This window comes from Monodelphis domestica, chromosome 1 (assembly GCF_027887165.1).
Source record: "Monodelphis domestica isolate mMonDom1 chromosome 1, mMonDom1.pri, whole genome shotgun sequence".
In the NCBI taxonomy this organism is placed as follows: domain Eukaryota; kingdom Metazoa; phylum Chordata; class Mammalia; order Didelphimorphia; family Didelphidae; genus Monodelphis; species Monodelphis domestica.
The window spans coordinates 106423694-106438928 of NC_077227.1; the positions used below are offsets into that span (position 1 = coordinate 106423694).

At 37.1% G+C, this 15235-nt stretch overlaps 1 protein-coding gene across 13 annotated transcripts in view; it reads right to left on the reverse strand.

Annotated features, from left to right (window-relative positions):
* Positions 1-15235, reverse strand: part of ADD3 (adducin 3) — a 177750-nt gene that overhangs the window by 14951 nt on the left and 147564 nt on the right. For 12 of the 13 annotated variants that reach the window (XM_056804129.1, XM_016423959.2, XM_056804122.1 and 9 more), the window contains one exon: positions 2216-2354. In XM_056804129.1, the coding sequence (XP_056660107.1) occupies positions 2216-2354 (139 nt within the window). Of the gene's footprint in view, positions 1-2215; positions 2355-9218; positions 9340-15235 lie in introns of those variants that run through there. The other variant, XM_007479036.3, reaches the window with a different exon arrangement.

Genomic DNA, 15235 nt, shown 5'->3' on the forward strand with positions numbered 1-15235 from the left:
TTAAATGACTTGTGCAGATTTATAATATCTAGGAAGCATCTCAGGCCAAATTTGAACTCAAGACCTCCCACCTGTAGGTCTGGCTATCAATCTTCTGAGCCACCTAACTGCCCTTACATTTCTAATTTTTTATAAAACTTTTCACACAAATGGAAAAGGCATTTAATTTAGTCAAATAACAACCTGGTTTTTGCCCTCACTATAGAAAAGAAATTGTTCTCTCATCAGACATCAATGACCTAAATACCAATCATGAATTTTCTCAGTCTTTTATCTACTCCAAAAACTCTACAAAATGTGACACTGTTGCTTGCTCCTTGGTTTCTATATTCCATTAACCAGGTTTTTTTTCTGACCAACTGAATCTTCTACATCTCATTAACTGGCTCTTCTTCCTTCTCTTGACCCCTAATAACTGCACAGCAGCTGTGCTAAACCTCCTCAAGTCCCCTGTTGACCCTGACTCCTCTCTCTCCCAACTGATTGACCTTGTATCCTCTTCTACTTTACTGTGAAGATTGAGACCATCTGCCACTAGCTCTTTTATTTCCACTCCTTCATACCTCTAACCCTCTATGTTTTGACTCAACCTCTCATTCCTTTCTGACAAAGAAGATAGCCTATCATTTCTACTTGCCAAAGCCAATCCTTATGTACTTGATTCCATTAGCCAAAGTCATCATTAGGGAATTCTGTCCCAATATAATGAACTTAAAAAGGCACTGACATCCCATAAAACCCTTTGTCAATGTAGAGAAATACCCGAGTTTAACATCCAAGTTGCAAGAATATTAAATAAAATAGGGAACCACCAGAGGGCATGCTGGAGTGAGCTCTACTTCCATCACTGCCAAGACTATGCAATATACTGATGTCTCTCATGGATCCCCACCTTCCCCTCGGGACAGTCCTTTACTTAACTGAAGACACCTTAGGCATGGTGGGTGACACTAACCTAAACTCCAATATTTCTAGCACCATTTGAAATTTCCTCTAGAGTATAACTATTATAGTTTATTTCTCTCTCTATGCTTCTTCACTTCCCTCTATTCCCCACTGGGTAGTCTCTCATCTATGCTGGTTCTTTTTTTTATTGCAACCTAACTCTAGCCTCCTGTATTCTAAAAACCAACCAACCAACCAACCAACCAACCAACTACTGTTCCATTACTCTACCTCAGGCTCATATTCTATTCAAGTTATTGTCCTACAGCTTTCCTCCCCATCAATGCTAAAATTCTATAAATAATTGTCTGGACTCACCTCCTCTGCTTACTCTCAAACCCACTTACTCCTTAGCCCTTGACATCTAACTAGCATCCCTAAGACTTTTTAACAGATTGCCCTAAGGTCACTAATCAACTACCAACTGCAAAATCTAATGGCATATTCTCAATTCTAATCTTTGATTCTTTTGCCACATTTGATTGGTCACCCCATTTGATACTTCTATCTCTCCAGTGTTCAGCTTTCTTTTGATTCAATTTGTACAATTATTCTGGCTTGGTGTTTTTTTTGATGATTCATCTTCTCTTGCACTCTAGCTTTGGATGCTCCACAAAGTGCTACTTGGAATCTTCTTTCCCTATATTTTTCTTCCTGACTAATCTAGCCCCAGCCCTCTGTAAACTGGCCCTTTCTCCCAACTTCCTTATTTGTACTAATGGAGCTTCCCTTCTCCTACTCACCCAGAATTGAAATGCCATTTATCTCTGGTTCTTTTTTTTCTCCCTTGAATTCCCTATTTCTATCACAAAAATTAGTATGTAATGATATGAAACAATAAAAAGGACTGCTGTCTTATTCCAAGGATTAAGTGTCCTGTGTAAGTAGAAACTTTGTACCCCGAACTACATTACCCAGCATCCCTTTCCTTTTCGTCCCCAAGTTGCATGCTTATGTTATATAGATAAAGGTGTGTATAACCCCACCCTCCGGCCTTTCTCTTTTGAATGGTGCTCAGTGCTCTTGCAGGCCTCGGGAGGCTTCTTTTTCTTTACTGAGGCTATCACTTTCCTTTTGCTTCAAGTTATTATTAATAAACTTTAATACCTGGAGTATTTGGATATCAATTTTTAATCATACAGTAGTCCTTTCCTGAAAATTTTACTTAAGATAAGCCAGAATTCAAAAACATAGGCAAGAACTAGCTAGAGGAATGATAAGGATCTTTAAAAAAAGAAGCTACTTTCTTTAATTTCACAAATTAACTTACTGAGGGGAGTTGAAGCAAAACCCGAGAAAGAGCTGGCCATGACATAATCTGCAATCTGTTGCAATGCTAACAGTCCAGTTGGATTGTGACCCTTCTTCATCTGCTCTTGAATAAGGCATTCCAGGTCTTCTCGAAAGGCCTGCAACAAAGAAGACTTACCAGTGAGCACAATCAACTTTGAATGAAATAATTGAACATTTTATTTCCTAAGATGCAAATTTCATTTTTTCCTATTTTATAAATTTTATCATATCCAAGAGGCTAAGCAATATGGAGACACAACCAAAACCAAAACCCAGAGACCCTGCCTTTGAGAAAGAAGTAGGGACTGGAGCATTAGTAAAGTAAGATCTTTCAAAGTTCACGATCTCTAGCATTTAGGTCAATTGTGTTATGAATACTTTTTACAAACTAGAATATAGTCTTCTGGATATCCACTTATTAAACTAAATCAAGACTGATTCTTTGCTTATAGCACGTCACATGGCCTAATATTTTTATATTCAGGTTGCTATTTTTTTTTAAACCCTTACCTTCCATCTTGGAGTCAATACTGTGTATTGGTTCCAAGGCAGAAGAGTGGTAAGGGATAGGCAATGGGGGTCAAGTGACTTGCCCAGAGTCACACAGCTAGGAAGTGTCTGAGGTCAGATTTGAACCCAGGACCTCCCGTCTCTAGGCCTGGCTCTCAATCCACTGAGCTACCCAGCTGCCCCCTCAGGTTGCTATTTTGATAGTGTGTTAGTTTCTAAAGTGATTTTTATATATATATATATATATATATAATCTCATTTTAGCCTCATAATGATTCTGTGAGGTGGGTACTATAGAGCATTAATCCAATTTTACAAATGATGAAACAGATTAATCAAAATTAAATTACTTTCATTGCTGCATAACCAATATCAGATATGAAATTCAAATGATAATCTTCTTGACATAGAATTCAGTACTCTTTTCATTCCATCACACTTTCTTACTTCTTCATATCTAGTTAATCATGAATTTCTAGTTTTGATTTCTATGGCAGCTCTTTAGCAGCCTGAAGAACTAAGAAAATGAGCTGGTACTGACTACTTTGCAACAGCAGCACTTTGCAAGGGCCACCAGATGCTGAAGCAATTTAATTCTCACCAACTCTGAGTTCCAGATGTTTTCATTTTGGCCTGAGGCCCACAGCAGAGATTTTTTTTTTCACTTTTAGAGACAAAAAAAGAGGCATACTAAGAAGTGCTCTTTATGTAAATCAAAGTGCATGTACCCAAGAGAAAAAAATATCACTCTGGTAACTCAAGTTTTTTCCTACAATGAAAAATCTTATAAATTCTCTTAGGCCCATCAGTACTATCAATCTAAACAGTTTATTTTACCTTCTGCCCAAACTAATTTTGCTAAACCACTATGTATCCTTTCACTTTGGTTTGTCTTTTCTTTCATTAGTACTTTCATGAATTAAAACTTTATTTGATTCATACTGCAACATCACCTCCTGCCTTGTTTTAATTCTCTAAATCTTAAGAAAAAATATATCTTAAAATATAGTATTTAACAGTTCCTTCCATATTCCCTAGGAACAATCAAAGTTATGTACTGTAAGATTCAAAAAGTCTTCTTACATATGCCCAGTTTAACCAGGACTAAAGGCTTAATGTGCATATCAGGCAGACTCGATCTCCCAATCTGTGATTGTTTACTTAGTTTTTCTTGTAGAAACCCAGTGCTTAAGAATTGGAAATTGAGGAGATAGTCATCACATGGAAGATGGTTGATATATGGTAAAATGAAAAATGATTGTATTGGAATACTATTGTATTATAAGAAGTGATGAAAGGGATGGTCTCAGAAAAACCTAGAAAGTCAAAACTGATGCGAAATGAAATGAGCAGAACCAGGAAAACATTGAACACAGTATCAGCAATATTGTAGTGATGATCAGCTGTGAAAGACTTTGCTACTGGGATCAATACAATGATCCAAGACAGTTCCAAGGGACTCATGATGAAAAATGCTGTCCACTTCCAGAGAATTGATGAACTAGAACAACCAGAGAAAATTGATGTATAACTGCCATTTTGTTAGATGTCCATAGGAAATGTTGGGTCGACTACATGAGATTCAAAATGTAGTAATTCTCTTGTCATTTCTTAATATAACATCTTTAGAGATCAATTTTTATATACATTAGAAAACCTTGTTTATTCCTTTTTAAGACTATAAGGGAGGGGCATTGAGAGTCAGGCCTAGAGATGGGAGGTCCTGGGTTCAAATCTGGCTTCAGACACTTCCCAGCTGTGTGACCCTGGGCAAGTCACTTAACCCCCCATTGCCTAACCCTTACCACTCTTCTGTCTGGGAACCAATACACAGTATTAATTCCAAGATGGAAGGTAAGGGTTTTTATCTTTAAAAAAAAAAAAGATTATAAGGGAGAACTTCTCAAAATATTGTCCAGAGATTCCAGGGAGTCCCTGAGACCCTGTCAGTGTGTCTGTGAGATCAAAATTATTTTCATACTAAGATATTTTTCATTTCAAATGCAGCAAACATAAATACTTACAACCCACAGATACAAAAGTTTTTTGATGAGGGGTGGTCTCCTATAAGAGTGTAAAGGGCTCCTGAGATTAAAAAAAGGGCCACAGATCTAAGCATACAAATAAGCTAGGTCCATCTTTGATATACTTAGAGAATTTACACTAAGTGATGAACAGCAAAACCTTATTATAAACATTTTATAATAAATAAATACATGGCAGCTTGCCAAGTTGTGTTCTTGTAGCTCTGCTTCCCTCCCAGCTATCATCAGATGTTTCCTTGTTTTCAGCCATCACCTTTTAGTTTAATTAAACAAACATTAATTGAGCACCTACTATGTACAGAGTACTATTTGTAAATAAGGGATAAAAAATGAATAAAATAGAAGATGCTTGTTCTGAGGGTTTATTTATCCTTAAATAGTATACCTACATATAGTAAAGTAAAAAATTTTCTAACCTTCACAGACAAAATGGGATTCTCAGCATCAGCAGGGAGGATGCCATTATTCAATTAAAACAATGTTTTCTATGTTCTGCAAGTACCCCCCCCCAAGGTAGTTTGAATGGGTCCCAAGTATTTTAAAAGTAATAAGAAGAGGTAGTCAGAATGCAGATCCAGATTCTTTCTCAACTGGCATAAAAGGCATGAAGAACTAGGGTCTGGGAATGATGGAGGGGACACAAGGATACTCCAAAATAATTTATCTTGTTTTAAGAGACATACAACATAATGTCTCTTTTGGATTTTTGCATATAAAGAGTCAAATGAACAGATTAAACTATCCTTATCGGTTAAATGTAGGTCAGATAGATGCTTTCTTCTTCAAGTGTAGAGGTGAGAAATTCGTTTAGTTACTCTTAATCCAAATAAAGCTTCTACTATAGATCTGTGAATGGCAAGCCTATGGCACATGTGTGCCAAAAAGGGCATGCAGAACCCTTTCTTTGTGCATGCCTGCAGTTGCCTGCCATAGTCTGTTACCAGAAAGCCAGAAGGACTTGGAGGTGCAGAGCTGTTCCCTTCCCCCTTTTCAGTTGCACTGAGTACATTTTTTCGCTTCACCTACCACCCTTCTGCCCATCAGCCCAATGGGAGTACTTCCTCCCTCTTCTGTCTACGGGGAAGAAGGGGGAACTGGAAAGTGAGGGGGGTTTAGGGCACTTGGTCTAGGGGTGGGGTCCGGCACTCTGTCTCTAAATGGTTCATCATCACTGCTACAGATCAACGAAAGCAAATAAAACCTTTAATGTCTTCCCAAGAAGACAAGGGATGGAAAATGGTGTGTGTGTGTGTGTGTGTGTGTGTGTGTGTGTGTGTATGTGTATGTGTGTGAGTGTGTGTGTGTGTAAAAGTTGATTCGATTTTCAAGTCAAAAGCCTGAATTCAAATCCCAGATCTTCCTCTCAGAATTTATATGTCCTTGGGCAAGTGACTTGTCTTCTATGGGCCTCATTTTCTTGATCTGTAAAATGAGGCAGTTAGGACTTGAGCTTGAAGCTCAGTTCTAGCTCTAAGTTTGTGATCCTAAGCAACATATAGTTTAAGCATTATGATTAAGATGCTTAGAATTTCAGTAAACATTACAAGTTCTGGATTAGCAGAGTGATTAAATTTGGAAGTTATGATATGTGTTAAATTCAAAATCCTAAGAAATTGGTCCCTTATCAACAGTTCTTGCCCATCTTCTCTTGCTTAGTATTGTGGATATTAAGATGATTAGATTTCAAGTCAGAAGATGTGGGTACAAGTCCTGCTGGAGCTTTGGAGTCTTGGAGTCAGAAGACATTGACTTTGGCATTCATTGAGTTACTGTGTGCAAGTCAACATCTCAAAACTTTTTTCCCCCCTCAGTTTTAAGTGGGGATATTTTTACTATTTACTTTACAAAGCTATGAGAAACTCACTCTCTCTCTCTCTCTCTCTCTCTCTCTCTCTCTCTCTCTCTCTCTCTCTCTCTCTCTCTCTCTCAAGAGATCATGGAAACAAGGGATACCTGGACTCAAATCCTGCTCCTAAAACTTACCCGTTCTGTGGCTAGGTATTAAATATTGTAAGCCTGAATTTCCATTCTGTGCAATGGAAATAACAATACCTGTAGGACCCATTTTGCAACACTGTTTTGTGACTCAAAGATAAAAAATGTATTAATTAATTTTGTATTGACACTTTTTGGTACTAAATAAAATTTATATATACAAATAGATGCTCTTATTACTGATACCATCTCCTGAGCATGCCTTATATTTTCTTGTTTCAGTCCCTTTATGCCTTTTCTTATGTCAGAAATACCCTCCATCTCTCTTTTCTGCCTTCTGAATTCCTACTCTTCCTTTAAGGTCAAGCTCAAATACCTAATCACTACAGTGCAAGTGAGCTCTGTCTCTTCTAACCTCTAGTAGCCCTTACTGTTGCCTATATAATTTATCTGGCACTTTTAGTTCAGAGCTCTGTGATTTCTTCTTCTCTGTGCATTTCCTCCTTCTGTGGGAATAACAAACCCTTCCCCCCTTATCAGACTCTTTCATAAATTTCTGTGGCCAAAAATATTTTTCCCTTAGTGATCCTCTTGAAACCTAGTCAGGCTGATCCTTATATAACATTATCGTCTATGGCTTGGTTGGTACTTGAAGCCTTGCTATGTTAGTAGGACCTGCTTGCATTCTACTGGCATAACCCATGAGAGTCCAGTTACCTCCACACCAAGCAGGACTTCTATGGAGGGACACTATTCATACTTTTTTTTAAAATGACCATCCTCCTATAATATTAGATCTTTAAAGGCATGACCTGTGTCATATATCTTTTACCAAAGTTCACAGAATATTTTAGGCTACAAGTATTGAGTAAATTCAGCTGATGAGACCTTATTTTTCTCCATCTCAACAACTTTTAGATTCAAGAATCTGGGGGGAAATTTTCAGCTTTTATCTGGATGATGAGTTAACAATAGGAATGATTCCTTTCACAAAATAAAAGAAGTGCTTTTGTTTTGTTTTGAAAAAAGCTTCATCAGCTAAAAGTCATTAATGAGAAATTCTCATCATTTATCTAGCCTGTCCATTATCTTTTGGGGAAATGGGGTCTTCACCTTGAGGTGATGACAAGAAAACAATCATCACATTCTAGAAACATAAATGAATGGCCACAGCTTTAGTTCATTCCCACTGTACTGAAAGGAGTGTAGTTATCCCACAAAACAACTCAGAAAAGCCTGTTACCAGGTAAAGAATAAAGTTTTAAACTAGGGAGAAGATGATTTCTTTTTAAGGGAGAATTGAAGAATGTGTATGTGTGTGTTTAGAATATGTGTATATGTATAAAATAAGTTTGAAGTTCACATAAGTTAAGGCTACTCTTTAGTATTTAGTATATTCACACTCATAGAAGTTTAAAAGGCATTCTTGGTAAAATGGAAAGAATTTTGAAATCTTCACTTTTGAGTTTTCAAAAAAAAATTCTAAGAGGACAGAACTTCTAGGAGACAAGTAGCAAGAGATGGAAAATATGAAAACAAAGTAAGTGGAGATTATTTTTAAAAAGCAGATGGAATTATTTTAGTGAATTTTAAACAAAGCTAAATAATTTATCAAATTTATCCAACTTCATTACCATGGAGAGAAATTTAACAGAACATTGATGGATATTAGGAATATGGTAGAGTTTAAAAAAATGCATCTGGATGGATAACCTTCTAATAAGTAATTATTTGAGGGAGGAAAACTGGGGGAAAAAAGATTATAGACTAGCTATGCCCACAACAACCTACAATTATGTTACTAGAGCTCTTTGCAAGGGGATTTAGAAACATTACAAATAAACTCAGAATTTGTCCATAAAATAATATATCCATTTGGAAAATAGATTATCACTGCCTGTTGAAAGGGGAAAAACCATAAAGATATATCTTTTGAATAAGCTGTATCTTGTGATGATATCTTAACATGAAATTAACTGTTTAGTTATGTATATTTTCAAGGAGAGAATGCAGAGGAAAAATACACACAAAGATAAGACAATTTCTATAACTTAAGCCTCCCCCTAAACTAAAATAGACAGTTGGTGAATTTGCCACATGGCATAGTGTTAGCATTTTAAACCTCACGTCATATAGACATACATACTAGAACAGTGTATGATTTTGAATTTCCACCTAACTTTAAGATGTTTATGGCATTAGACACTGCTTAGATTTGAAAAATTTTCAGTGTACCGAAATGCGTAAATTAGTCACCACCTACACTCTTGTCCTATTTTGCATGATGACACCAAACATTTCTTTTAACCAATCTAAACTTCTACCTATGGAAAGAAGGCCCAGAAACTTGACTTTTTCCCCCCTCTCAAGTCCACCAGATGTTTTCCATTTTAAACAGTCAGGTTTAGCTGGAGCCTATGGAGAAACTTTCAGTTTTTACTAACTCAAGGACCACCCAGCTCTTTACCAGTTTTTGAATTTAGACTTTACCTCACTAAGACTTGATGAGCAAGGCACTGAGACTACACCTGATTTCTGCATTCTATCATGGGCACTTCATTATTTGTCCTCAGAGAATCCATACATTCCAATCTAGTGTTTCCATAGATACAAATGTAGGTTTTATATGAGTTAAAGAGAACTTGAGTTTCTGTACTACCTCGAAGCAACCTTTAGACAAACTAGCTTTACAGTTACCATTTAACTTCTTTTACTTAACTTGTTTTCTCATTAAGTTTTATCAAAGCAGTTTTCTATTTAAGAAAATCTTATCTTTACTATGCCACATAATTAAAGTAAGAGGCATGTAGGTCTACAAGCCTATTTTTCCTAACATCTGACAATAAATATGAAAACATTATAAGGTATCATACTATAGTCAAGAAACAGGTGCAAAGTATCTGAAAAAGAGTGGATATGGGGTCAGAAGTCCTGAACAGGAGTAATTTTGGATGGCAAAGGGAAGGAAATGACTGTGCTCCATCTCTAATTTCTTAGCTAAAGAGCTAAGATGGGGGACAGCTAGGTGTCTCAGTAGATAGAAAGCCAGACCTAGAGATGGAAGGTCCCGTGTTCAAATCTACTCCGAGACACTTCCTAGGTATGTGACACCCTGAGCAAGCCACTTAACCCCTCTTGCCTAGCCCTCACTGCTCTTCTGCCTTGGAACCAATACACAGTATTGATGCTAAGATGGAAGGTAAGGGTTTAAAAAAAGTATAACCAAGTGGTAAGATGTATATATATTGCTTATGTTTCTGTCACTCATATTTAGGATTGAAGAATGTTACTGATTGAAGGGGCTAAATATAACTAGTCTAAACTGGCAATTTAACATACTTGTTCAAGTTCTTGAAATGACAGATCCCCATAGCTGTTCCTATTAACCAAGCAATAAAGATTTATTAAGTCCCCACTAAGCAGTGGGGAAAACAAATACAAAGAAGGAAACAATCTTTACTCTCAAGAAGCTTAAATTCAAACAGGTGAGATATAGGTACCTACGTAAGCATATACAGAATTATAAAGAGAATGCATATAAATATGAAGTATTTGGGGCAGGAGAGCACTAGCTATTAGAGTCAGGAAACCTTCTTTCATGGAGAAGGTAGTGCCTTAATCTATGTCATAAAAGAAGAGTTTTGGGCAGGTAAGGAAAGAGTCTATTCAATGGATGGCCCAGGGGATATAGAGTGCTTTGTGAATAGCAGAGAGAAAGGTTAGTTTGGCTGGTCTGTAGAGTATAGGAAGAGAAGAACTTTAAAAGTGAAATGGAGGAATTTATATTTTATCCTAGAGACACTCAGGAGTTACTGGGGGAGGGGTGATATGGTAAACAAATTTGTGCTTAGAGGAATCACATTGGCTGAGGGGATAGACTGCCATTGTGATAATCCAGATAAGTGATGATGAGGACCTGAACTAAATTTTTAGTACAGCACCATCCTTTCAAAACTTCTGGTTTTTCAAAACATTTCTAGGACTTGTGGTTCTTGAGTTTGGTTGACTTATTTGGGGCAAGGGACTCTGAAAAAAGATAGATGAATAGAAAACAATGAATTTTTTTTGCACACATAAATACACTATTTATAAGTACTATAAGCTTTCAACATTGACTTTTCTTGATTATGATATACATAGAGACTCAAAATCTCTAAGCAAGGTTACAAAATGTATCCCTTTTGGAGAGAATGAAATCTTAGCTTATTTCAAAAGTAGAATACTTACTATAAACTAATTTTATCTGTCCAAGATGATGCCTTCCTTTTGCTTTTCAGCATCATGTTAAAAACTGATAAAAAAGAACACCAGGTAGGTATGAGAAGGAAAATATAGGTTCTTACTGACTCAAGTGATAAAAAAACTTTGAAGAATAGCAAAATTTGAAGAAATGGTAAAAAGATGGATTCAATGCTTTTTAGAGAACAGAGTGACCCTTGTATGGAGAATAAATAAAAGAATAGGAAGTTGTTGCTAACTACTGTGGAGTTAGAAATCCACAATGTCACATATTGGCAGGTTTTCTTTTCTTCATACTTAGCTCCACAATTACTGTCACTATCCCTGAAGGCTTTTCTATAAGACAAGTATTCTTAACTTGGAGCCCATAAACTTGTTTGTTTTTTAATTTTGAAAAAAATATTTTGGTATAATTAGTTTCCTTTGTAATCCTATGTATATTTTATTCATATAAAAGCATTATCTGAGAAGTCTTTAGTCTTCACTGACTACCAATGGAGTCCATGACACACACACAAAAGTTAAGAAACTCTGTTCTAGAGTTCCAGTGCCACAATGGTGGAAGTGAGGAAGAAACTTGCCTGATCTCTCCCAAATGCTTTTCCAAATCACATCAAAACAAAGCCTCTTACTGAATTTTGGAGCGGTGAAACAGTTATATGCAGAAGAGTTCAGAGAATTAGCAAATGTTTTGGCTCCCTGGGGTGGGAGGGAAGCTCAGTCCTGAGCAGGCAGACTGAGCCACAGGTAAGGCAGCACCCAAGTAGGGGAAGTGTGAGGCTTTGCCTCAAAACAGAGAAACCTCAAACTAGAGCAAGGCACAGCAGCAGGCTGGGCAGAGTGGACTTTAGCAGGGAAGTCTCAACTGGATATTGTCCTACAGCAATGCCTTGATTCCAGTGCAATACACCTAGAAAATACTGTTCTCTCTCATTGCAACCATGCAGACCATGTCAAGGGGCACAACCTATCTCTGGTTAAGCCAGCAGCAAGGACCCTCCTGCCACCATGGAAGCAGTGAGGTCCTCCACTGTGCAATTCAACAGTTGAGGTCCCCCACTGAATAGGCCAGCAGTGAGGACCCTCAACTGGATCAACACAGCAGTGAGGACCACTATTGTGCAAGCAAACAGTGAAGTTTCCTTACTGTGCAAGCAAGCAGCAAGATTCTCCCAGAGTTAGAGGAAGCAATGAGACTCTTTGCCAGTACAAGCCTGCAGTGAGTCCTTCCCCTCCACCTGGTCAAGCCAGAAACTAGATCCCAAGACTCCCACAAGCTAGAAGTAAAACCCCACAAGAAGAAACTTGGACAGTGACTTTTCAAGCCCAGGGACAGAACTTTGATATACAGTGAAAAGTTACATAATATACTGAAAAAATTAGCAAAAGATTTTAAAAAAGGCCTAACTAAAGGGAAGATCATGGCACAAACTTAGAAGAGAACAATATTAAAAAGGCCAAAAATGAAACCTCAAAGAAAAATGTGAATTGGATTTAGCCCCCAAAAGAACTCTGGAAAAGATAAAAAAGGGCTTTAAAAATAAAATAAAAGAGTTAGAAGAAAAATTGGAAAAAGAAATGAGAGTAATGCAAGAAAACTATGAAATAAAGGTCAGCAGTTTGGTAAAAGGAAACACACAAAAAAATGGGAATATACAAAAATTCACTGAAAGAAAGTAACTCTTTTAAAAGTAGAACCAGGAAAAGGAGGCACAGAAATTTATTAAAGAAAATAATTCCTTAAAAATTAGGATTGGGCAAATGGAAGCTAAATGACTCCTTGAGACATCAAGAAACAATAAAATAAAATCAAAAGAATGGGGAAAAAAAGAAAATGTAAAATTTTTCACTGGAAAAAACTGACCTGGAAAAATAGATCACAAAGAGATGATTAAAGAATTATTGGACAGAAAAAAATTGTTGGACTACCTAGAAACCATCTCAAAAAAAAAAAAGAATTTGGACATCATATTGCAAGAAATTACCATGAATGACTGCCATGATATCTTAGAACCAAAGAGTAAACGGAAACTGAAAGAATTCATTGAACATCTATAGAAAGAGACCCTCAAATGAAAACTACTAGGAATGTTATAGCCAAATTTCAGAGCTGCCAGGTTAAGGAGAAAATACTATAAGCAGCCAGAAGGAAACAATTCAAATATCATAGAGACAGTAAGGGTAACATAAGTTTAAGTCACTTTTACTGTAAAAGATCAGAAGGCCTAAAATCAGATATTTCAGAGGGCAAAAGAGATTATATTAGAGCCAAGGATTATATACCCAGCAAAAATAAATATAATTCTTCAGGGGAAAATGGATATTTAATGAAATGGAGAACTTTCAAACATTCCTAATGAAAAGAACTGTATAGAAAATCTGACTTTCAAATAGAAGTTTCAAGAGAAGCATATATAAGCAAGAAAGAGAAATTATAAGGGATTCAATAAGATTGAATTTTTTATTCTTTTTTTAAAACCCTTACCTTCTGTCTTAGAATCAATACTATGTATTGGTTCCAAAGCAGAAGAGGAAAACTAAAGCAAGTTCTGGACTTTCTGCCACTGAGCTGGAATAAGCAGCAGTTGCAGTGTTAGAGAAAAGATATTGACAAGACTGACAGTTGGTAGGGGAAGGGGCAACTGGGAGTGGCAGTTGGTCTTGTGACTAGCACTTCCTTCCTGGCCCTGGAACGGGAAGGAACTCTCTCTCTGTCTCTGGATAGAAGTGCCTCTATTCCTGAATTTCCCAACTGTGTGCTCTACCTGGATCCCTGTGATCGTGTTCATCAGACAAAAGGACTTAAGGGAAGCAGTTTGGACTGTAAGGTCAGTCTTTAGGGGCATCAGCCCAAAGAGACAGGCCCAACCAGCTCTGAAAGTCAGAACTTTTTTCTTCCTCTTGTTGCCTACTGCTAAGACTTTGAACTTAAAAAAAAAAAAACTAGCACAGATTAGCATAGACAGGAATAACAGAAACCCTCCACTAGCCTATGAGGCCTGGCCTCAGCTCAAAAGCTGTGAGAAACTCAAGCCACATCTAAGGAAATCCCTCTTCCCTGATTCCTCCCCAATCCAAACTTGCTATTAAAATTTATCTTTATTTGAATATCTCAGTCAGATAAGAGGACTAACATTTTAGGGGACATAGAGGGAGCTGAACCTCAGGACAGCCAGTCAACTATAAACAGTCCTTATTAGATCCCTACTGGGTGACTAAGTCTGGAGGGAGGCTTGTCCCTCAGGAGGGTCCATGCTTACCTGCTCTGGGATATCTGCAACACCAATCTATAGAAAAGACATCCCCTCAGAATGTCATAAGTGGCCCATTTCTCAGGAACCTCATTTTTCAAAAATAGCCTCTCGGCAGGGGGTGTCTCTCTCCTTTTACCTCATCGGCAGCCATATTCCCTTTCTCCCTTCAACTCCTCCAATTCCCTGTTATAAAATCTCCAGTATCCCCTGTTCTTCAATCCCACACATTTTTCCTTATAAATATTACAGTTTTTTTTCCTTTCCATAGTCACACAGGCTTTTGAAATGTATGTAGGCCCGATTTCTCTGAAACTTTTCTGAAACCTCCAACTGCCGTTTTTTCCCCCTAAATTCTTGGCCAGATTTGAACCTAGGACCTTCCATCTTTATTCCTGGCTCTCAATCCACTGAGCCACCCAGCTGCCCCCTTTTATATTCTTAAAAAAGGAAGAAAATAGTTGTAATTCTTGGGAACTTTATCACTATTAGGGCAATGAGAAGGAATATACATAGAGAGGAAATGTGATACCAAAAAAACCAAAACTGAGAGATGAGAAAGAGGATTGCATTGGAAAAAGAGAGAAGAAAGATATTGAATAGGGTGAATTATGGCAAATAAAAGAGGCATGAAAGAGCTATTAAAAAGGGGGTGAAGATGGGAGGGAATGGTGAGCAATACTTGAATCTTACTCTCATTAGATTTGGTTCAAAGAGGGAATAATGTGCACATGAAGCTCTATATAGAAATCTATCTTACTCTTTAGGGAAGTAAAAAAAAAGAGGGATAAAAGAAGGTGGATAGAAGGAAAGACGGGTTTGAGGATACAGTGCTTAGAAGTTTTTAAAAAAAAGGTTAAATGAAGAATGGAGGGAAATACACAGCTAATAATCATAACAGTAAATTTGAACTCACCAATAAAATAGAAGAAGATAAAAGGATCCTGTAATAGCTATCTACAAGAAACACATCTGAAGCAGGAAGACACATATAGAGTAAACATAAAGGGCTAGAGC